The sequence below is a fragment of the Bison bison genome, unplaced genomic scaffold, assembly GCF_000754665.1.
Source record: "Bison bison bison isolate TAMUID 2011002044 unplaced genomic scaffold, Bison_UMD1.0 scf7180017864171, whole genome shotgun sequence".
NCBI classification, from domain to species: domain Eukaryota; kingdom Metazoa; phylum Chordata; class Mammalia; order Artiodactyla; family Bovidae; genus Bison; species Bison bison.
The window spans coordinates 808,737-831,675 of NW_011494743.1; the positions used below are offsets into that span (position 1 = coordinate 808,737).

Below are 22,939 nucleotides of genomic sequence, written 5' to 3' on the forward strand. Positions count from 1 at the left end.
AATAAGCACAAAGTCTGAATGACGTTGATTTGATAGCATGTTATATTAAAATTGATGTTACTCTTTTATTAGAATGAGCTTTATTTACATACTACAGATAAGTGTGATCTTTTTCTAGGCAGATATAAAATCCTTTTCACCTTTAATTCAGCATCTAGAGGGGTGAATTATGCTTTATAATAATTTTAGGTAATAGAATCCTCCCACTAATGGTACCAATAGATGTTGTTATTCAATACTTCAATGTACTTAATACACATAATATCTACCTACTATCTGTTGTTACTGTTATAATTTTTGCAACAAGAGAATTTCAGTTTGCAACTCTTTTAACAAACCATTCCTTCCCCAGATTCATGGTTCTGAACATCACTGAATTCTGTCTTTAAAAGAGAGACAGCAAGGTGTTCACATAGCTCAGAGCACTGCCGTGGAGATCAGACAGACAAGAAGAGCAACTGGACCAGGGTCAGTAACATGCAATCATTTGATGGACAGTATTTTCTCCTGTTTCAGCTAAGGATTATACACCTGCTCCTGTCATGCAGGCTTTGCCTTCTCTTTATAGATGAGTGACATATATGCACACACAGACATTTCAGTAAAACAGTAGTAACTAGTGTACTTGTTGGGATTACAATATGCATATACTGATTCAAGAAGGGTGGCCAGACAAATGTTTTCTTTGGGTTTCTATTCAGCCCACATTTGCAGAGTGAAGGCCTCCTTTACCCCTGGCACTAGCCTGGAGGCTGGTGATGCAAAGATAAACATGTCAGAGCTCCCCCCAACCAAGAAGCTAAAAAGACAAATGCTCCCAACATTGACGAAGAGCCTGTTTACTACAAGTAAAAATGACTGCAGAAGAGAAATGACCAAAGAGCAGAGGGGAGCTAGCCGAGCACGTGCCCACCCTGCCTTCAAGCGGCTGAGACCCCAGCCTTCATCAACCAGGGTAAAACAGGTGAAAGGCCTCCCTGACTCACCCTCGCAAAATATGAAGAAGTTGCTTGATGCCGCCCCAGATGCGGATTTCCACGCTGGTCTCTGGGTCCTCGCAAATCTGCACCAGAATCCAGACGACACTCCATAGCAGCTTCAGGTGGTCTGAGTGCAGCAGGCTGAGCAGGACAGGGACCCCCTCGTAGAGCTTCACCTGCTCTCTCACCTGGCGCTCGGCACAGAGCAGGCGCAGCAGCTCGGCTGTCAGCCTGAGATGGGGTGGGGGTGGGGAGGGGGTGCACTCAGCTCAGTGGGACGGCCTGGCTTGGTTCACACTGAGCTGCTCACTTGCACAGACTGTGGCGCTAGCGCACTCTACATCCTGGTCTGCACACGTTTCTGTAAAGGCTGGACCACAGCTAAGTGTTTGTAGCTCTGGAGGCCTTACAGTCTCTGTCACAACTACCCAGTCACACTGACACGGAAAAAGCAGCCACAGGCAACACACAAAAACCAACAGGCACAGCTGTGTGCCAATAAACCTTTATTTACAAAAACAGGCAGGGGGCCAAATTTCTCCTGCAGAAATTTACCCCTTTGTAAGCACTTTTTAAGTCACATCTTCATGGTATCCCCATTGGTCTGGCTAAAAACCTACTAACCAGCAAATAGGCATCAAGTACATACAATGGGGACTGCACTGTGCTCAAGACCAAAGAAATATAAAAGCTCTTAGTCTTCAGAAACTTATCATGTGATTATAAAAATGAGACATTAGGGACTTCCCTCATGGTCCAGTGGTTAAGAATCCACCCTCCATTGCAGAGGGCATGGGTTCAATCCTTAGTCAGGAAACTAAGACCCACACGCTCAGGTCACCTAAGCCTGCATGCCACAACTAAGACCTAATGCAGCCAAATAAATAAATCTTTTTTTTAAAAAATGAGACATTAATACATAATGGCAAAAAACACTATGATCCAGGGAAATTAAATGCAAAGTGCTCAGTGAACATCTGGAGAATAAAAGATAATGATGGATAAGACATAAGGTTCAACTAATCTCTGAAACATTACGATGACAGACATTTCAGAGAACCATCCTATCCTCCAGGCTCACACTCCGAAGACTCTCCCGGGATGGTGTCATTTATTCTTAAGGCCTCAGACCCTCTCTCTGCCCTACATGGAGAGTTCACGCAAACATCACTCCCAACCTCTGGAGTTTCCAGCAAGCCACTTAGGTGCTCCTCAGGCACTCACCCAGCTATCTCTAGGCTCAAAGTCCTTATCCTCCTCCGCAGATCAGCCCTTCCTCTCATGTTCCTGATCTCCACAGCCTTTTCAATTTCCAAGCCAAAGACTGGGAATCCTCCAAGACACCTCCTCTTCAACCGGTCCCTGCAGTGGGGAACCTCCAGTGCCCCGGTTTCCGAGGCAAGCACTGGGGCTAATTCTTCTGTGAGTCTGGCAGTAGCCATCCCCACTGTCCCTCCATCCTCGTGATGTTCAACTATGCTCACGATACAAGCGCCTCAGCCACCCACCTCTCCAACATTCCCATTCTTATCTGGACTCACAATTCTTTGTGTGTGTGCTAAGTCCCTTCAGTTGTGTCCAGTGCTTTGCAACCTTATGGATTGCAGCCCACCAGGCTTCTCTGTCCATGGGATTCTCCATGAATACTGAGGGCAAGAATACTGGAGTGGGTTGCCATGCCTTCCTCCAGGGGATCTTCCTGACCCAGGGATCGAACCTGCGTCTCTTATGTCTCCTGCATTGGCAGACGGGTTCTTTACCACTAGTGCCACCTGGGAAGCCCCCACAATTCCTTTACCTGAGCTAATTTCCATAGCTCCTCTCCCTCCCAAACTTTCATGCTCTGACATTCAGAACATATGTGCTTTGGTACACTGCGTTCTTCACCTTCTCAAACTTACTTCACCACACCTTCCCTCCTTGTTCTAAGTGAATCGCATTTTGTGGCTGAATCCCACACCCCACACACTAAAATCAGAAGAACGGTTCCCTCGAAATCCATCCGATCATGCTTAAAATCTGTGAGTCTCCATGATGTTCATGATAAAAGCCACACTATTTCGCACAAACAGCCCATCAATGACCTAGTTAAAGGTGTCTCATCTGTAAAATATGGGAAGAAAGTTACCATTCAGATTAAACAAGTCAACACAGAGAAGTGCTTAGAGCAGGGCCTGGCCTGTAAAGGGCTGGCCAAAGTGAACTCTATTTCTAACTCATCGCCATCTGCTGAACTAGTTTTCTGCACCCCTTCCACACCCTGCTGTGGCTGCACCCACCCACACACGCTCATCTCTTCACATCACTGCACGCCTCCAGGGGGAGAATATTCTGTTCACTTGTCCCTTTTACTGCCTGGACAATTGCCCCTTCTTTTAGGAAACTTGGAATGACCTCTTGCTCCAATTGGAGGTGCCCTGTCCCCGGGGTATCTGTCCTGTGCCTTACCGACCACACCAACTACAACATTGGGGTAGAACTGAGGGCTTGTGTGTCTGACCCTCCCCTACGTTGTGCAGCCCTGTCTCACACACTTTTGGTTTTTCAATACCTGTGCAGGGTCTATTAGGTAAATGGCAGATAACCAAATCTATACCAACCAGTGCAGTTGGTAAAAGAGGGTTAAATTGGCTTAGAAGAAGAATTCAAGGGATTTACTATGAGTTAAATGTCAGTGCTTTATTGCCTGGGATTTCTATTAACTATTTTGCCTCCTTAGAATATTATGATTTTTTTCAACTCAGTATCAAATGATACTGAACTAAGTATCAAATGACTCAGGTTGCAACTTGATAACCTAATAGATATCTGGATAGAGTAAGTTTTCAGGGCAAAATGTAGTTCAAGTGAAAATGATTCATTTTACTTTAGATTCCGTTTTGGTCACGAAATAAGTCAGTAGCTATCTTGGGTATTTTACTTGCCTTAAGCAAAATGGCTGTCTGAGGAGGCCTTACAAACAGCTGTGAAAAGACAGGAAGCGAAAAGCAAAGGAGAAAAGGAAAGATATACCCATTTGAATGCAGAGTTCTAAAGAATAGCAAGGAGAGAAAAGAAAGCCTTCCTCAGTGATCAATGCAAAGAAATAGAGGAAAACAATAGAATGGGAAAGACTAAAGATCTCTTCAAGAAAATTAGAGATACCAAGGGAACATTTCATGCAAAGATGGGCTCAATAAAGGACAGAAATGGCAGGGACCTAACAGAAGCAGAAGATATTAAGCAGAGGTGGCAAGAATACACAGAAGACCTGTACAAAAAAAGAGCTTTACGACCTAGATCATCACGATGGTGTGATCACTCACCTAGAGCCAGACACCCTGGAATGTGAAGTCAAGTGGGCCTTAGGAAGCATCACTACAAACAAAGCTAGTAGAGGTGATGGAATTCCAGTTGAGCTATTTCAAATCCTGAAAGTTGAGGCTGTGAAAGTGCTGCACTCAATATGCCAGCAAATTTGGAAAACTCAGCAGTGGCCACAGGACTGGAAAAGGTCAGTTTTCATTCCAGTCCCAAAGAAAGGCAATGCCAAAGAATACTCAAACTACCGCACAATTGCACTCATCTCACATGCTAGTAAAGTAATGCTCAAAATTCTCCAAGCCAGGCTTCAGCAATACATGAACTGTGAACTTCCAGATGTTCAAGCTGATTTTAGAAAAGGCAAAGGAAACAGTAAATTGCCAACATCCGATGGATCATTGAAAAAGCAAGAGAGTTCCAGAAAAACATCTATTTCTGTTTTATTGGCTATGCCAAAGCCTTTGACTGTGTGGATCACAATAAACTGTGGAAAATTATGAAAGAGATGGGCATACCAGATCACCTGACCTGCCTCTTGAGAAACCTATATGCAGGTCAGGAAGCTACATTTAGAACTGGACATGGAACAACAGACTGGGTCCAAATAGGAAAAGGAGTACGTCAAGGCTGCATATTGTCACCCTGCTTATTTAACTTATATGCAGAGTACATCATGAGAAACGCTGTGCTGGATGAAGCAGTAGCTGGAATCAAGATTGCTGGGAGAAATATCAATAACCTCAGATATGCAGATGACACCACCCTTATGGCAGAAAGTGGAGAACTAAAGAGCCTCTTGATGAAAGTGAAAGAGGAGAGTGAAAAAGTTGGGTTAAAGCTCAACATTCAGAAAACTAAGATCATGGCATCCAGTCCCATCACTTAATGGCAGATAGATGGGGAAACAGTGGAAACAGTGTCAGACTTTATTTTTCTGGGCTCCAAAATCACTGTAGATGGCGATTGCAGCCATGAAATTAAAAGATACTTACTCCTTGGAAGGAAAGTTATGACCAACCTAGACAGTATAGTAAAAAGCAGAGACATTACTTTGTCAGCAAAGGTCTGTCTAGTCAAGGCTATGGTTTTTCCAGTGGTCATGTATGGATGTGAGAGTTGGACTATAAAGAAAGCTGAGCACCAAAGAATTGATGCTTTTGAACTGTGGTGTTAGAGAAGACTCTTGAGAGTTCCTTGGACTGCAAGGAGATCCAACCAGTCCATCCTAAAGGAGATCAGTCCTGGGTGTTCTTTGGAAGGACTGATGTTGAGGTGTTGAGGCTGAAACTCCAATAATTTGGCCACCTGATGCAAAGAGCTGACTCATTGGAAAATACCCTGATGCTGGGAAAGATTGAGGGCAGGAGGAGAAGGGGAAGACAGAGGATGAGATGGTTGGATGGCATCATCGACTCAATGAACATGGGTTTGGGTGGACTCCGGGAGTCGGTGATGGACAGGGAGGCCTGGCGTGCTGCAGTTCATGGGGTCAAAAAGAGTCGGACGGGACTGAGCGACTGAACTGAACTGAAAGCAAAATTGATTTTAGGAATCTAATCATTTATTAATACACAATCTGAAATTACTAAAAGTAGAGCCACCTTAGAGTTTCTTTCCTTAAGGAGATAGGATGTAAATAAATGTAATAAACAAAAGTATTAAAGATGCAATCATGTATTTATATATTTCTAATATATGACCAGTTCTAGAAGTGAGACAGGACTAGAGATAAACTGATATACCTCTTTATTATTTGTTACTTTATATATATTAAATAGAAAATAAATGCAAAGCTGACTTGTGATATTCAGTTAGCAATGTAACATGGCATAATTAGAATAATAACCATCATTTTCATCAAATATAAGACACTGCCATTTTCCCGTATTAGCAATCCTACCTTTTGGAAAGCAAGTCATATTCGTGTAAAATCATCAGCAGATTTTCTACAATGTTGAGCTCACTTATCTTCTCCCTACACTCTGGACTACAAATTGAAAAGTATTAGTAACTATGAGAAATGTCTTTTATTGACACCGCATCCACATGTTTAATATCTTAATCCTCATATTATCCCAGGAGGAGAAGCAAAATGCAATATGGCTCTATAGAGCGGGGCTACATTAAATGCCAACATTCAGTAAGTATTATACGTCATAAACTTAAATTTGTTCAGTAACAGTATGATGATTAACACAGTCCCCACTGGAGAGGGGGATTCACAGGGTGTTCCCTAAAAAGTAGTGAGGAGCATTACTCACAATATCCAAGAAACACAAACAAGCTACAGGTCCTTTGACAGATGAAATAGAGAAATGTGATAATTGAATATTTATACTTAGTTACAAGTGAATATAATTGGGTGCATGACTGAATATTATTCAGCCATAAAAACATGCTGTCATTGTTGATAATGCGGATGAACCTAGAGGACATTCTGTTAAATGAAATAAGCCAAACAGAGAAGGGCAACTACCATATGGCATCGCTTACATGTGAAATTGAAAATAAGCAAAACTGACTATATAGAAACAGAGAACAGAATAGCAGGTGTTTACTAGGGGCTGGAAGCAGCAGGAACAGGGAGATGTGGGTTAAAGTGCACACACTTTCGGGTATGAGAAGACTGTGCACTAAAGACCCAACTACTTGGCAACCACAGTTAGTAACACAGGGCCGTGCATGTGAAAGTTGCTGAGAGAAGAATTTACATGTTCTTATCACAGAACCAAAGAGAGAGGTGAAGAGGTGTTAATTATCTTGGTCTTGGTAATCAGCCCACAGTGTATATGTGTATCAAATCTTTACATTATACACTTGAAATACATAAAATTACATGTGTAATTATTCCTCAATAAAGCTGGAAAAAAAAAAAAAAACCGTGATCAAATGACTGGCATAAAAACATACTTCAAGTTTTTTATTTAAAATAGTCATAATCTCTGAAAGGGTTATCTAGAGTTTTTTAAAGTGCAAAAATATTTAAAAGTCTTAAACATAGAGGACAGAATGAAGAAAGACAGTCAGGGAGATTCAACTGTCAAAGAAATGTGCAATTTGAAAGTAGAAATAACTGAGGGTTGAATGAAAAGAGTAGGTAAATATTTCTGGTCAGAAAAAAATTTTTAACTGCTTTGCTCTTCCAACTTAAATTCTAAAATGATGCATTTCCATCCCATTCCTCTTCAATATATTGATGGCATTTCATGTTTTTACTCCCAAATCTTAACTAAGTAGGTAACAAAATAAATTTTGCATTTCTCCTATCTGAGTTGCTACAGCAGCACAACTTTTAAAAATGCGCTCACCTTTCAGCTAAACTAGCCAGAGCCAGAAGAGCACCCAGCAGAACATTCGTATCTCGGGCACTGAGTAAATTCACTAATGTCTGAAAAACATTAGTGTAAAACATTAGAGTAAAATAAAGTTTAATTATGTAAAAGTACAAGCTTCTTGAACAGTATGTTTCCTTCTAAAGATCATAGATACTTACCCTCAAAAAAGAAGGTTTGTTAAACATTCACAATTCTCAGTTGTTTCTGCGGCAGGCGTCCACCACTCTTTGGACGAGCTCCCTGTATCTCAACAGTCACCTTCTCAGGATTCCTATTACTATTACTCCTGTTCCTATTACATTTTCAGAGTCCCCCAGCGTGTACACTCAGACACACTTCAGGCCAGAGCTGCAGCCTGTACAATTGCAAGGCTGATTTTGGGTTTCCACTATGTGAACTTTCCCCTTTGTGACCTCATGCACTTTACATGGCGCTAGCATTATCTTTGTTTCTCAGATCCCATCCTCTTTTTTTCCTCTCACTTTTTCCTTTCTTTTTTTCTCCCCCCAAGGTGCATGGTATATGGGATCTTAGTTCCCTGAATAGGGATTGAACCTGCAGCCCCTGCCGTGAAAGTTCAGAATCCTAACCACGGGACCACCAGAGTAGTCCCTCCTTTCTGTCTTCCAACACAATGTTTCCCAGGCTCCAGTCACTGACATATCATTTCACAATTTTTGTCACATGGCACCCTTAACACTAACTTAATGTTACTCAAAAATGTTCTTCAAATTCTGATATTAGTGAAATATATAGCTTTTGAAATAAAAAACACTAACCTTTATATCACTAAGAATCAACCTCCATAAAATGAGTAGCATGTGCTAACACTTTTAGACAACTTTTCCCTAATACTTGCTGAATAGTGGCTTCCTGGGACACCGAAACTCACAAACTATTGAAACCTGGCTCTAGGCAGCTACCATCTAAATGGCTTTGCTATAAATATAAATGTAGTGTGTTTTGATTAAGCCTGCATTCATTCATCTTGAAATATGTATTTGACTCACAGGTACTAAACTATCTTATTATGAGATTAAACCACATGAAACTGACCTACAGACCATGGTAATTTCCTATGGTTCAAACTAACATGACTTCTGTGCCAAACTACTATTCATTTATTTGTAACCACACACCTGGAGTCAGTTTATGTATAACAACATTTAAATTAGGCAATCAAATTAGTTGATTAAGCAATAAAGAATTAAACAGTATAAAAAAAGAAGTTTCAGAAAACCTCTATTTGCTGTTTCTAAATTTATTCTTTAGGTGGGTTAGCAGAGATTGGCAGTTCTAGGCTAGGTCAGCAAGTTTTCAAATTATAATTACAGGTGGGGTGGCTTGACTACAAGTGCTCTGGACCCCGCACACGAATCATCACCCCATGACACTGAAGCAGGAACTCCTCTGGGACCACTCACCTTGTGAGCTCCGCTTGTGGTGACCCATTCTCTTTGGTCTCTGACAGCAGCAAGTTTTTGAAAAATATCTAAAAAGAAATGAGATATTTCAATGAGGGATTTGAAGCTTACAGCGGAGGAGTGCTTAAGCTTCCCAGGTAGCACTAGCTGTTAAAAAAAAAAAAACACCTGCCAATGCAGGAGACCTAAGAAACAGGGGTTTGATCCCTGGGTTGGGAAGATCCCCTGGAGAAGGGCACTGCAACCCACTCCAGTATTCTTGCCTGGAGAATCCCGTGGACAGGGGGGCCTGGCAGGCTACAGTCCACAGGGCCACAAAGAGTTGGGCACAACTGAAGCAACTTAGCATGCATGCAAAAAATATTTTTACCAAAAGTTGCTTTCATAGGCTTCCCCTGTGGCTCAACTGGTCTGCCTGCAATGCCGGAGACCTGAGTTGGATCCCTGGGTTGGGAAGATCCCCTGGAGAAGGGAAAGGCTACCCACTCCAGTATTTTGGCCTGGAGAATTCCATGGACTCTATAGTCTATGGGGTCGCAAAGAGTTGGACAAGACTGAGCGACTTTCACTTCACTTGCTTTTATAGAAGTCTCTCTTACGCTAAATAAACCTAAGCTTGTGCTCAATGAAAGTCTTTTTAAATATGAAATTGGGCTTTTCAAGATAAGAATCCTGATCTAAAATCTCCCCTCTGGGTACATTTTGCCACTGAGCATAACAGTTGGCATGGGCTCTCAAACCCATAGCTGTGTGGGGACCCTCCTAAGTATTCAGAGCGTCCCCTCTTCCGTGCGGCTGCCTCCCGGGGCCGCGCTCACACGTCATGTTCACCAGCTTGTCCACGCTGTGCTGCGCCTCCCCGTAGCCGAGGTACCCGTGCGCCACGATCTCCATGTACTGCGAGGGGACCAGACAACAGGTGAGCTGAGGAGAGGACTCCGAGAGCACACAACAGGAGTGGTAAGGTTGTGTACTTCTGAAAACGAGCTGTAGATGGCGCGACAGGGTCACCAAACAACGCTCGGTGCCCCTGCGCCGGCTTCAGGCAAGTGCAGAAGAGGATGGGTTCTGGGCTTTCGGCTTCCCTGGGGTGCCAGAAGTGGAGGGCGGGACCTGGAAAGACTGCTTAAACTCTCAAAAGTCCCAAGATGACTCATAACTCAATAAATCTGTGTTGCAATTTAGCCTCTAAATATAAGATACAAGTAAGATACATGATACATAATATACAGTACCTAGAATTTTAATTCTTCAATGTATCTTTTCATTAGAATTTTTATAACACACTGCATAATCCCTGGAGAATCCCAGGGGCGGGGAAGCCTGGTGGGCTGCCGTCTATGGGGTCACACAGAGTCGGACACGACTGAAGTGGCTTAGCAGCAGCAGCAGCATATATTTTATTGACCTTATGTTTTATAATATCCTAAATTACATCTAACCAGCATACAAGTAGATAGCAATAATTAGAATGAAATGTATGGGACAGTCTGAAAATCCCTCTCTGTTTGTAAGTGTAAAATTATAAAAGCTGAGAGTAATAAGAAATAGGTTCAGAGAAATACATACCTTTCTGACATTTTAATGGAAGTAAAATGGATAGAAAGATCCTTTACAATATAATCTTAAAAAGGATTATTTCATTAAATGAGCTAAACCTCTAGCCAATTTAAAAAATTTCTTCAAGATAAAAACTAGATATTATCTATTTCCCAAGAATAAAAATAATAAAATAGGTTTACTATTAATTGCCATTAAAATTAATCATCCATTGATAATTTAGAATAAATTTGCAGGGCCATGGGTTATTATGAGAATTATTCTTTGCATACATGCCATAGATTTCAGGAGGATGGGCTGTTTCAACTATTTCTATACCTAGAAATTTTGTTTGTATTAATAAGCCCAAACATTGGGCTGGCTCAGCATATTTATTCAGCTCCTTACCTTCCCTCAGTAGTTAGCAAAGCAGAAAAAACATATGAAGATCATTCCTCACAGTGTCGTTTATTTCCAATATTTTAGTGAGCACAGTAATTCTTTACTGTGTGAAAAAGTTATGAACATCCTCACAGCCAATATTTTCTCCTGTCAGCTTGGTGTGTGCACTGCTGAGGCCCAGGGCCTGCCAGCCAACACCTATTTATTTTCTTCACTCAAAAGACAGGTGATCCTTTATAAAACTCTCATTTCACAGGTGGGGTAAAGTGAGCCAAATCAGCCAGGAGAAAACAGCCCAAGTCCCTCCCTGCTCTGTGTGTATCTTGTATACTCACGACCCTAGGCTCTTCTCCTTGGCAGGCAGCTATGTTGCAAGAGACCTCTCTGTCACACACTGTGGATCTCTGCCCAGAGGCACAGCACAAAATGGAAAGGCAAGACCAGCCACCACAAAAGAGATCTTACCTGAGCTAGGTTTTCAATTCCACCCAAGCTATGAAGTATTTCCTAATAAAATAAAACAATGGAACAGACATGAAAGATGAGAATGGAGGGGGAGGGATGTATTTTACATGCAATTGATTTATTAAGTCATGAGTTTGTAACTATTTCTGAAGGTCCACATTTGAATATAAATATGGAAAACTTTAATGCTTGTCATTCATACTATATTTAAGATAAACTTAATAGATATGGGCTTCCCTGGTGGCTCAGCAGCAAAGAATCTGCCCGCAATTCTGCCTGCAGGAGCCGCAGCAGACATGGGTTTGATCCCTGACTCAGGAAGGTCCTCTGAAGGAAGGCATAGCAACCCACTCCAGTATTCTTGCCTGCAGAATCCCATGGACAGAGAAGCCTGGCGGGCACAGTCCATGGGGTCACAGAGAGTCAGACACGACTGAAGTGACGTAGCACATGGGCACACATTAATAGATATGAAAGTTGGGTTGAGCTGAACTGGAAGTAAGAGTGCAGGTTGAGTAGAACAGGAAGTAAGTAACTGCACCCCGCGTCCTCACTCTATTTACTTCCTCCCATGTCATCATAAAATGTCAGAGCTGCAAAGAGCTGTTAGATATCTCTCCCTTTACCTCCTCATATTACAGAATAGGAACACTAAAACCCAGATAGGTAAACCATTTTGCCTAAACGACAGAGTCTGGATAAAAATCCAGCATCCCTGAATCCCAGGACTTTCCTCTCGGCCCCTGCCTGGTGTGGTCCATGAACCAGCAGCAACAGCAGCGTCTGGAGCTGATTAGAAATGCAAAATATCCTACTCACCCCAGACATACTGAATGACACTCTTAGTATCAACAAGATCCTCAGGTAACTCACATGCCTGATAAAATCTGAGCAGCATTGCTGTAGCAGAGTAGAAAACAGGGCTTCTCCTTCAGATGATGTGGCTAATGATCTTATTAAACTCATACCCTGAACAAATGTAAGGATAATCATAGCAAAATATAGATCTGATACAGATCTTTCAGGGCTTCCCATGTGGCTCAGTGGTAAAGAACCCGCCTGTCAATACAGGAGACATAAGAGACTCAGCTTCTATCTCTGGATCAGGAGGATCCCCTGGAGGAGGGCATGGCAACCCACTCCAGTATTCTTGCCTGGAGAATCCCATGGACAGAGGAGCTTGGGGGGCTACAATCCACAGGATCGCAAAGAGTCAGACACAACTGAAGCGACTTAGCACTCATGCACCAATTTCCAATAAGAAGGCACTGCATAAAACTTCTGAAAAGTGGTAAGAGAGAGGGTGCTGGGAGTTGTGAAAGGAACTGGTTTGGAGCTCCACTAACAGCCAATGCTCTCAGGCTACTCGCACTGATGTTTATCTTGGGATGAACGGGTTTCAGGTGGCTCTACCTATTTAACGCGACACTGACTCCTCTCTCCTTACCTACTGTGCACACAAGGAAGTTATTTGAAATACAAATATTAGCCATTGTTCCAGCTCCGGAACGTGTCTGGCAATGAGTACATGAGTATGTATGAGTGGATGATCGTGTGCTACCGTGGAGCTGCCTGAGCAGCTGAGGAAAAGGCTCAGGGGCTCGAGGCCTCCTGGGTCAAGGGCCAAGGTTTCCTTAATCTGTGTGAAGGGAATCTGGAAACCACACACCCTTGTTCAAATTAAGAATGAAGGTATATTTATAACTCAATTAAAATAGTTCTATGACCACCTACTAATTTGAATTCCCATAATTGCTATTCACTTTAGAAGAGCTGCTGTTAAAGAAAAGAAGGATACTGTATGCATTGCCACTAATTATGATGGACATTTTATACACATAAAAATAACATTTTAAAACCACTTATATTTTTTCAGCATTTTCTTTTCCGTTCCTGTTAGTAAGATCCCCAGGTTAGGCTCTGAAGGAGACACAGATATATAGATGACAGAGGTTGACTTCACTGAGCTGCAGCCAAGGATAAGGTGGACACACAAATAACTGGAATTTAAGATAGATCTAGGCAGGTGTTTTAAGAAAGTTATGGGGCTTCCCTGGTGGCTCAGACGGTAATCTGCCTGCACTGCAGGAGACTAGGGTTCGATCCCTGGGTCAGAAAGATCCCCTGGAGAAGGGAATGGCAACCCACTCCAGTATTCTTACCTGAAGAATTCCATGGACAGAGGAGCTTGGTGGGCTACAGTCCATGAGGTCACCGAGAGTCGGACATGACTGAACGTAACACTTTTTCATAGTTGAAGAAAGTTATACAGGAGGTGCTGTGACACCCCAGAGGAGGGACAAATAATAGCCTGTGAGAGGACCACGGAAAACTTTATAAGGCTGGTGGCCTCTGAATGGGCTTAGAAGGATGGATAGTTGTGCTGAGGAGATGTGGAGGAAGAGAAGGAAATGAAGGGGATTCCTCCAAGCAAAGAGGACAGGAGGATCAAAAGTGCACAGAAGTTGCATAGAAAGAACATCAAGATGTTGTATCACTATGAAAACCAACTCCCTAAATTTATGAAGGGAATCACTGGGGATAATGTTAGAAAAACAGAGTGAGATGAACTGTGGGAAGACTTGAACATGAGCCTGAACTGAACTTTGCATTTGAGCCTGATGGACACGTGTGAACAAGGGCTGATCAGACTCAGCTGTGGGGACTTCCCCCCAGTCTTGAAGGAAACTAGAGAGGGACGGGCATGGAGGGAAGCCCCGCAGGTTGGCAGGCGCAGAGAGAAGGGAGTGGACATGTGGGCAGTCTTGACATGGTCTGACCAGCTGGACATGAATGCCAGTGGAGAAGAAGGGTGCAGAGAAGAGGCTTCAGCATCTGCACAGTGAGGTGATGGGAGGCCAGGACAGGATAAGCCCAGGGAAGAGGGGGACACAGGCTGGGTAAGACAAGGAGGTGGAGTCCGACACGCTGAGCTGCTGGCGGTGGATTCAGGTGATGGAAGAACAACAGGCCCGGAAAAGCGCGCCGAGGGCAGAAGACTGAGATCTGGCATTATTGACATAAAGGAAATTTAAATGTGAAGCTTGGGAGATGCCACCAGGGACAGACTCATGTTTAAATGACTGGTCATGGTCATTCTTAAATGTTTACCTTGGCAAAAATATATCTATACAATCATCGGTGTTAACAGTATGGAACTGATTCCATGTTTCCCAAACCCTGTCCTGGGAATAATGATTTTATTCTGTGCAATGAGTGGTATTAGGTGTTTGAAATATTTTTATGATCAAATAGTAGGTCGAACAGAGTGTAACAAATTATTTTATTACAGAACTCCTCTGAGCTTTAACGTGCTGCCGTGCACCACAGTCTCCAGTAGGAGGAGCCGCCCATCTTCCCTGCATACGGTGGGTGAGACACACCAGCTTTTCACAGAGCACTCACTGGGTCCTGTGAGCGCCGTGTCAGAAGCACTGTTAGGAAACACAGGAAAAGGAGCGAGGCTGTACCACCACTAGAAAATGTCATTACTATGCCCTCAAGCAGTGACCCACCATTTACTAAACAAGCCATGGGACAACCGGAGAACAAGACCACAAGGCAGCCTCATCTCTGGGCTCAGCAGTCCCGGCTACCGAGCTGAAGAGCAGACAGGACTGCGCTCCTCCCCGGCACGGCCTGGGCTCTCAGGACCCGGCTCTAGACTTCCGAGCCTAGTGACCTGGAGACAGTTTCCATCAATCTGGACAAATGTCCTTGCTCTACCTATTCCCAGGGTTTCTCTCTTTTTAAAAACTTGACACAATAATATAACACTGATAAAAACTACAGAACAACAGCGCGCCCTGCGACACCACTCTGGCTGCCGTCAGTCCAGCAGTGCGTCGCCACGGCAAAGCGTCAGGGCCCCGGACACGCCGTCCCTGTCGGGCAGTCAGCAGAGCACTGAGCTCCGAGTGCCACGTCCTGACCCGCCGCCCACTCCTCTGCAGTCAGCAGCCCACACTGCTCATCCCTCTATCGCAACCGAAGGTTCCCTGGGCCTGACCAGTACGTATCTTTTCAGGTGTGTTAGGAACTACTCTTCTAAAGGCTTGTAAGGGGAAAGGAAGCGTTTCCTGCTTGGAGTCTGGAGGAAAGGTGGTGTCACTGACAGAATCTGCAGAATTTGGCAGTTTGCAGGAGCGTCAGGATGGAGAGACCCAAGTGAAGTTACTGCATGTCCCGTGCGCAGTGGGCTCTCGAACACTTTGGCCCCTGTGTTCCTTTATACACTTACAAATTACTGAGAGTCCCAGAGACCTTCTGTTTATGTGAGTTAATCTATTTATATTTACCGTGTATGTGTGTATTCACTCAGTTGTGTCCAACCCTTTGCAACCCCATGAAGTGCAGTCCACCAGGCTCCTCTGTCCATGAAACTTTCCAGCCAAGAATACTGGAGAGGGTTGCCATTTCCTCCTGCAGGGGATCTTCCCAACCCAAGGATCAAACCCGCATCTGCATCTCCTATGTTGGCAGGTGGATTACCTGGGAAGTTCTTTATATTTACCATATTAGAGATAAAAAGTGAGGAATTTTTACAACACAAGAGCACACAGCATGTGTTCCATCAGGAGCGAGGGTACACCATCATCACATACCCTGCGGCCTCTGGAAGGCTCCACTGCATGCTCGTAAGAGAGTGAGAATGAATCACACTGGAGCATCACCTTTAAGACCATTTTGACCCTGTGGGACCCCTGGAAGGGTCTCAGAGACCTGTGAGAGTCTCCAGACCACCCTTTGAGAACCATTATGCTACCATATCATTCCAAAAAATACCTGGAAATTTGGGACTTAAATGAGGGGGAAAGTCTCAGGCTGGAAACGTGCTTGTGAGCAAAGAACAGCAGCAACAAAATGACTGGTGAAGCCAAGAGCTCAGAAGATAGGGGAGCCTATAACAAAGACAATAGCTTTGGGGAAGGTTAACATTTCAGGGCTTCCCCAGCGGCTCCGAGGTAAAGAACCTGCATACAGGAGACACAGGTGACTCGGGTTCGGTCCCCAGGTCAGGAAGATCCCCTGGAGGAGGGCATGGCAATCCACTCCAGTACTCTTGCCTGGAGAATCCCATGGACAGAGGAGCCTGGTGGGCTATAGTCCATGGGGCCACAAAGAGTTGGGCACAACTGAAGCAGCTGAGCACAGAAACAACATTTAGGAAGGCAGAATTTTAAAAAGGAGCAAGTAAACAGCACAGAAAAACAGAAGGTGATGAGGAACAGCTGGAGGTTTTCAGGATCAGTGAGAGGAAACAGAAAGTGTGGCAAGGGACGCAGGCTGCTGGAAGGAGGCTGGGGTGCGAGGCGGGCTACCGGGCCATACAGCTCCGCGTCTCTCTATTGCTGTGGCTGATGGAGATGTAGGTTAGGAGTTTAAGGTGGGGTGATCGGGCCATACAGCTCCACCGTCTCTCTATTGCTGTGGCTAATGGAGATGTAGGTTAGGAGTTTTAAGTTTTTCCATTTATCGTTGGTAAGCAACGTGCTCTGACAGCTCACTGTAAGCAGCCTAGGTAGACTTTATCCTGCTTGGAACTCCAACTACACTTGAAATCTCTGAACATATATCGTCCTTTAATTATGAAAAAGGAAGCAATTTTGTCTTTAAAAATGGCTTCTCTTTCATCCCTTCCACTCATTTATTTCTGGAACCTTCATTAGGCATATACTGGAGCCTCTGGGTCAACAGATGCTGACTGGACCATGGCCTACGATGGCCTTTTTAAATGACTTCCGAGAGGTCTTGGTGCACAAGATGCAAGGAAAAGCTCTACTGCACATCAGCTGTAAAGGAAAGCGAGTGAGTTGCATATAAATAGTCTGACCTTTCAATAAATGCAGTAATGAAGGTGAGATCAAGGCTTGAAAGGATAGTGTGTCCTGAAAAGGGCACTTTTATGATAAGAAAAAACAGAAAGGGAGCCACTGACACCGTAATAAAGACAACAGATGGAAGGCTGAGGCTTGGCAAGGAGGAGGGTGAAAGTGAAGTCGTGTCTGAGTCTTTGCGACCCCGTGGACTGTAGCCCTCCAGGCTCCTCTGTCCATGGGATTCTCTAGGCAAGAATACTGGAGTGGGTTGCCATTTCCTTCTCCAGGGGATCTTCCCAACCCGGGGATCGAACCCGGGTCTCCTGTACTGCAGGTAGACGCTTTATCCTCTGAGCCACCAGGGAAGCCCCAAGGAGGAGGGTATTTCTTCAGAAATAAGAAAGGACATAAAGGTGCATAATCGCCTGTCAATGCAAGAGCCATAGAGATGCGGGCTGGATCCCTGGGTGGGGAAGATCCCCTAGAGCAAAGCATGGCAGCCAACTCCAGTATTCTTGCCTGGAGAATCCCATGGACAGAGGAGCCTGGTGGGCTACAGTCCATGGGGTCACAAAGAATCAGACATGACTAAAGCGACTTAGCATGCATGCACAATGGTGCATAATAATCCAAACATTTCAAGCAACAAAGAAAATATGAGCATTCCTACTAGAATGGCCTCGGTTTTGCCTGTAAAACAGGTAATGCTGCAATCTAATAAGAAGACCGGGGTAGGAGGGGTGTGTGTAAGAAGCGGACATGGTCTGCGGCGGCCACTGTGGATCATGCAGCACTGATCACGGATTCACCAGGAGACGAAAAGGGAGGCATGGCCTGGACATTTGTGGGCACAGGTCACAGTAAACCCCAGCGTGGCTATGACTTCGGCCAGAAATTCTTGGCAACTCAACATGTTAAACAACTGCTCTCGTTTGTGGACAGAGTGCCAGGAGGAGAGATTCAGGGAACACCTCCTTCTATGGAAAGGCTGGAAATCAATGGGAGATCTGGTTTAATGCATGCTTTTGTCATAAAAGCCCCAAAGCAAAGAGGTCACAGAATTCTTTCCTTTAAAGAGCAATCCAGTCAACCTTGTTCCAGCCCATCAAGAACTGGGTTAAGAAAGGGAATACTTTAGATGAAGATCAGCAGAGTATGACACAAGAGCCATCAATTCTCTGAGCAAACAGCATGTCTAAGGCAAATATTTTGCTAACTTCTATAAGTCCAAAAACTAGACCTCCTGCTAAAAATCCACCTTCTTCCATGAATACTTATATTAATACCATATACAAGCTGTTCTTATCCAAGCTGAGGCCTATGGGGCATAGGGCAGGGGTTGGGGGACAGTGTTAATATGACTAGGAGCCTAGGGCCAGGGGGAGAGGGGGCAGTGACCCAGGCAGAGTGGAGCACACACCACCTTCACCAGCATGGCCCACACAGCTCTGTCTGGGTGGTCACAGGAGAAAAGGAAAATTCCCATCAAACTCTGAGCAACCAGGACAGAAAGGTTTTTGAGGAATGTCACATATTCAAATAACTGGTTGACTGAACTACAACAACACAAAGCCATCCTAGAGTACGGAATGGGGAAGGGAGCAACTCTTCTAAAGAAAAGAGCGAAGCTACCATGAGTCCCAGGAGACTCAAACCAGAGCAGGTTCATCGCTGGCTAGCAGCAGCACACGTTGTTTTGAGTGCTGAGTTTGGAAAAGATGGTTATCAGGGTAATGAAAGGAAATATGCCCTGATTCAAATAATAACTTATCAGTAAAGCTGAATCCAAAATAAATGTGCTTCAGAGTGGTCTGAGCATCCCAGTAGCTTATCAGGATGGGGCATAAAAGGAGATATCTCTCAGGGAAAAAAGCAATCTGTGAAAATGATTGAAGCATGTAAGAATGACAAGACTGCCCTTTAGATATTAAATGCTGGCAAGCAGAAACAATAATGGCTCATTAGCAATTTGGAGACTTCTCCAAACTGGTTGGGCAGTGGTTCCCGCAACCAGTAGCATCAGCGACACCTGGGAACTTGTTAGAAATGCAGATTTCCAGGCCTTCCCCAAACTTACTGAATCAGAAGCTTCCCTGGTGGCTCAGACAGTAAAGAATCTGCCTGCAATATGAAGACCTGGGTTCAACTCATGGTCGGGAAGATCCCCTGGAGAAGGAAATGGCCACCCACTCCTGTATTCTTGCCGGGGAAATCCCATGGCTAGAGGAACCTGGTGGGCTACAGCCCAGGGGTCGCAAAGAGCCGGACACGACTGAGCGGCTAACACTTTCACTTTCAGGTGCCAGCAATCATTAAGTGTTCCGCGTGCTTCTGATATACAGAAAGTTTACAAACTTTGCTTTATAAAAGCAGGAATCTTAGCAGCTGGGTCTGGAAGGAACAGCTTTCACAGACCAGGTGGTGTCAGGTAAGTGCTTGCTACTCAGAGTGTTGGCCATGGACCGCTGGCCTCAGCGGAACCTCGGGCCTCAGTGTACACCTATGGAATCCACATCTGCACTTCCAAGAGCCCCAGGTGATTCCCTGTGCTTAAAAGTATGACAGGTACTAACCCAGAGACAGAATGCTCAACTGACTAGTGAGAGGCGGGGAGACTCGCTCCAGCAGACGCCTCCTCTGGGACAAGCGGGAGCCCTGTGCTCACCTCTAACTCAGGCTCTGAGGCTGGACTCCGGGGAGTGCATGGCTCTGGGGCAGCCACCATGTATAGGCCTGGCTGCTCCCCCTGTCAGCCCTGGAGCCCCCTAAGGAAATCCCCACTTGTCGCTGCTCACTTTGGCCGCTTGGCATCAACATGCTCCAAAGTACGGCCCAGTGTACCCTTCTCCAAGCTGCCTATGGTTTAAAATGCCGAGAGACAATGCAAACACAGACCAGAAGTCAGTCCACTGCATCCCATAGGTGACAGAGTAGAAATATAGAGATATTTCTGTCCCCATTCAATCACTTCTCTCCACATCGATTTCAATAGCAGGTAAGATACTTCCCAAATGTGGAAGCTACTGAGTAGTGAGAGAGAAAAAAAGTTACCATGCTGTGCTTCAGAAAAGAGCCCACCAGTTTTTATTTCATCTTCAAACTAGCAAAAAATATTTTTATTTTTTGCAACCAACCTGATAACACGGATCCCTCATGAGGAGTCTCAGACAAATTAACACTCTCAGAAAATGAAGAGATGGAGCGCGATCAACCCATTCTCTGAAAGAAAACAAGAGAGAACATGTTTGTTCACGTTTAAAACCAATGAACCTGACAGTTCATGAACAGCACAGCACTAGGAAGAAGAATAGAAAACAGCTCCAGGCAGAGCATTCATTGGTCTCAAACAGTCTGCAGTGGGGACTGTTATTTGACACTTAACCAATGTTAATGGAAAACACTGTCATTACAAAGTTGAGGCCCCCAAATTATTTGGTTCATGGGCCCTGACTGTCCCAAGAAAGGGAAGCCCCTGATCAAAAGAAATAGCTAACAGGTTCAACTTCAAAAGGCTTGATACACTGATAACTTAGCAACCAATTAAAAGAAAGATAATATATATACACTAGAAGAAAATTATTTGTATTTTATTCTTCATCACATTTACTTACTAACGGAGTATGGACACTAAACAACTTCTCCAGTCCAACACCACCTCCATTTCCTCCTCCGCCTGACTCCCCAGGGTGCTTTTGACCACAGTGACCACTGAAGACTCAGCTGCAGAAGAATAAGCAGCATCTACGGGAAGGCAGTACACCTCATGTGGAAACTGCAGTCACCCAGAGTAGTCTACACTGTGTCCGACAGATGGTGTGTGGCATCACTGTTTTCCCTGAGATTTTAAAATATCCCATGGCAGCCCTGGAGGTTCCAGTCAGTCCCCGGTGCGCTTCGGTGCTCCTCGTGGGAAACGTGGGGATAAAGGATTTTCTTAGATCTCAGGTCACTTTCCCCGGAAGCAGACTCCTCCGTGAATACTGGTGCGCACACGAGTGACTGAGGACACCAGGAGACCTCCTGGAGTCGGGTAAGGGTTAGGGGGAGGAGTCAGGGACGGGGGAGAAAGGGAAGGGCAGTGGGGAGACCCAGCGGGCATGGGTCTGCTGTGCCAGCTGAACCTCCACTGACCCCTCAACCCCCGAGAAGGCAAGCTCTCTGGGCTTCCCTGCTCCCAAAACAGCTGTCACGGAGGGGACAGTTGGGGATGGGGGCACTGCTGTTCTCTGGGACTGTGGGCAACATGGACGCAAAAAGCCAAAGGGTGGTGCCGGGGCCCAGCCTCTCATACAGGCGCCACTGGCCAGTCCCAGCCGGAAGCCACATCACCAACGTGTCCGGGGGCAGTGGGAGCGCGGATGTCTCAGGGGGTTCTGGCTGGAGGGAGCAGAGTGGTGGGCGCAGCACCCTGCCTGCAGGCTATGGGCAGCTCTCCGACCACTCTGGGGAGGGGGTGTCGTTTGCACACCCAGCACTCTTCCCCTCTGCTGCACCAGTTAGACTTAGGAATCAATGAATTCTACCGGAAAACTTTTTCGTCTGCTCCCACGGGGCCACCCAGGCTGCTGAGTGTGAATACTGCAAAAGACTTTTCTCATGTCACTCAGGGAGGACCCATCTGCCAAAAACGTTCAGGAACATAGCCCAGGCTGAGGCTGGGACCCAGAGCTTCCCAAGTCTCCGCGGATGGCACATCTGAAACTCAGTGCATGCCCCTCCACCACCCCCCTCCACCACACAGGCCTCATCCCTCCAGGCTTTCAGCCCCGGGTGTTTCCTTGTCTCCTCTACTTCACTCACACCATTCATCCAATCCCTCAGCACATCCTGTTTGCGCCAATCTTTAAAATCTCTCCATTCACACAAGTTTGAGGCAGGAGATAGATGGGCCTCTGGGCTGAGCAGATGGAATTTGTCAAGCAGAGTAGATTGGAGCTTTGTTTTCCCTTACAACCCAAGGACAGACTTAGAGGCAGGAAGTGAGCTCTGAGAGGGAGCAAACAGAGAAAACGACCGTATCTATCACTCCTGAGGTAAAGGAAATCTTCCTAACTCCACACCAGCAGGAAGGATCCTTGGGGGTCAGAAGAGGTGGGCATCACTCCATAATAGACGTTGTCATACTCCCATTAGCCTTTGTGCTGGAATCCATCTTGGCAAAAAGACGCATATGAAGAAGGCCCAAGGGCGGGGCAGGTGTGGGAAAAGGAACAAGATAATTGGCCAGAGGAGAACAAAGACCCAGGACAACTGCCCCATATAAATGGTTTACCTCCCTCGTCATCACAGGGGACCCTTTCTGTCTGGGTGGGTGTTCCTGCTTTGTTTCTGTCTAAATACACAATTTCTTTCTGTGCTCTCCCACTTGTGGTGGTATGTCTCTGAAAATAAACTTTGTACCCTAACTCACCTAGAGCCAGACATCCTGGAATGTGAAGTCAAGTGGGCCTTAGGAAGCATCACTACGAACAAAGCTAGTGGAGGTAATGGAATTCCAGTGGAGCTATTTCAAATCCTGAAAGACGATGCTGTGAAAGTGCTGCACACAATATGCCAGCAAATTTGGAAGACTCACCAGTGGCCACAGGACTGGAAAAGGTTAGTTTTCATTCCAATCCCAAAGAAAGGCAATGCCAAAGAATGCTCAAACTACCACACAATTGCATTCATTT

At 45.1% G+C, this 22,939-nt stretch overlaps 1 protein-coding gene across 4 annotated transcripts in view; it reads right to left on the reverse strand.

Annotated features, from left to right (window-relative positions):
- The window catches only part of NEK10 (NIMA-related kinase 10), a 272,823-nt gene that overhangs the window by 186,947 nt on the left and 62,937 nt on the right, over nucleotides 1-22,939 (reverse strand). For 3 of the 4 annotated variants that reach the window (XM_010842043.1, XM_010842042.1, XM_010842040.1), the window contains 7 exons: nucleotides 20,402-20,486; nucleotides 11,449-11,490; nucleotides 9,861-9,939; nucleotides 9,043-9,110; nucleotides 7,592-7,671; nucleotides 6,184-6,270; nucleotides 987-1,211 (listed from right to left, as the gene is read on the reverse strand). In XM_010842043.1, the coding sequence (XP_010840345.1) occupies nucleotides 987-1,211; nucleotides 6,184-6,270; nucleotides 7,592-7,671; nucleotides 9,043-9,110; nucleotides 9,861-9,939; nucleotides 11,449-11,490; nucleotides 20,402-20,486 (666 nt within the window). Of the gene's footprint in view, nucleotides 1-986; nucleotides 1,212-6,183; nucleotides 6,271-7,591; nucleotides 7,672-9,042; nucleotides 9,111-9,860; nucleotides 9,940-11,448; nucleotides 11,491-20,401; nucleotides 20,487-20,878; nucleotides 20,917-22,939 lie in introns of those variants that run through there. The other variant, XM_010842044.1, reaches the window with a different exon arrangement.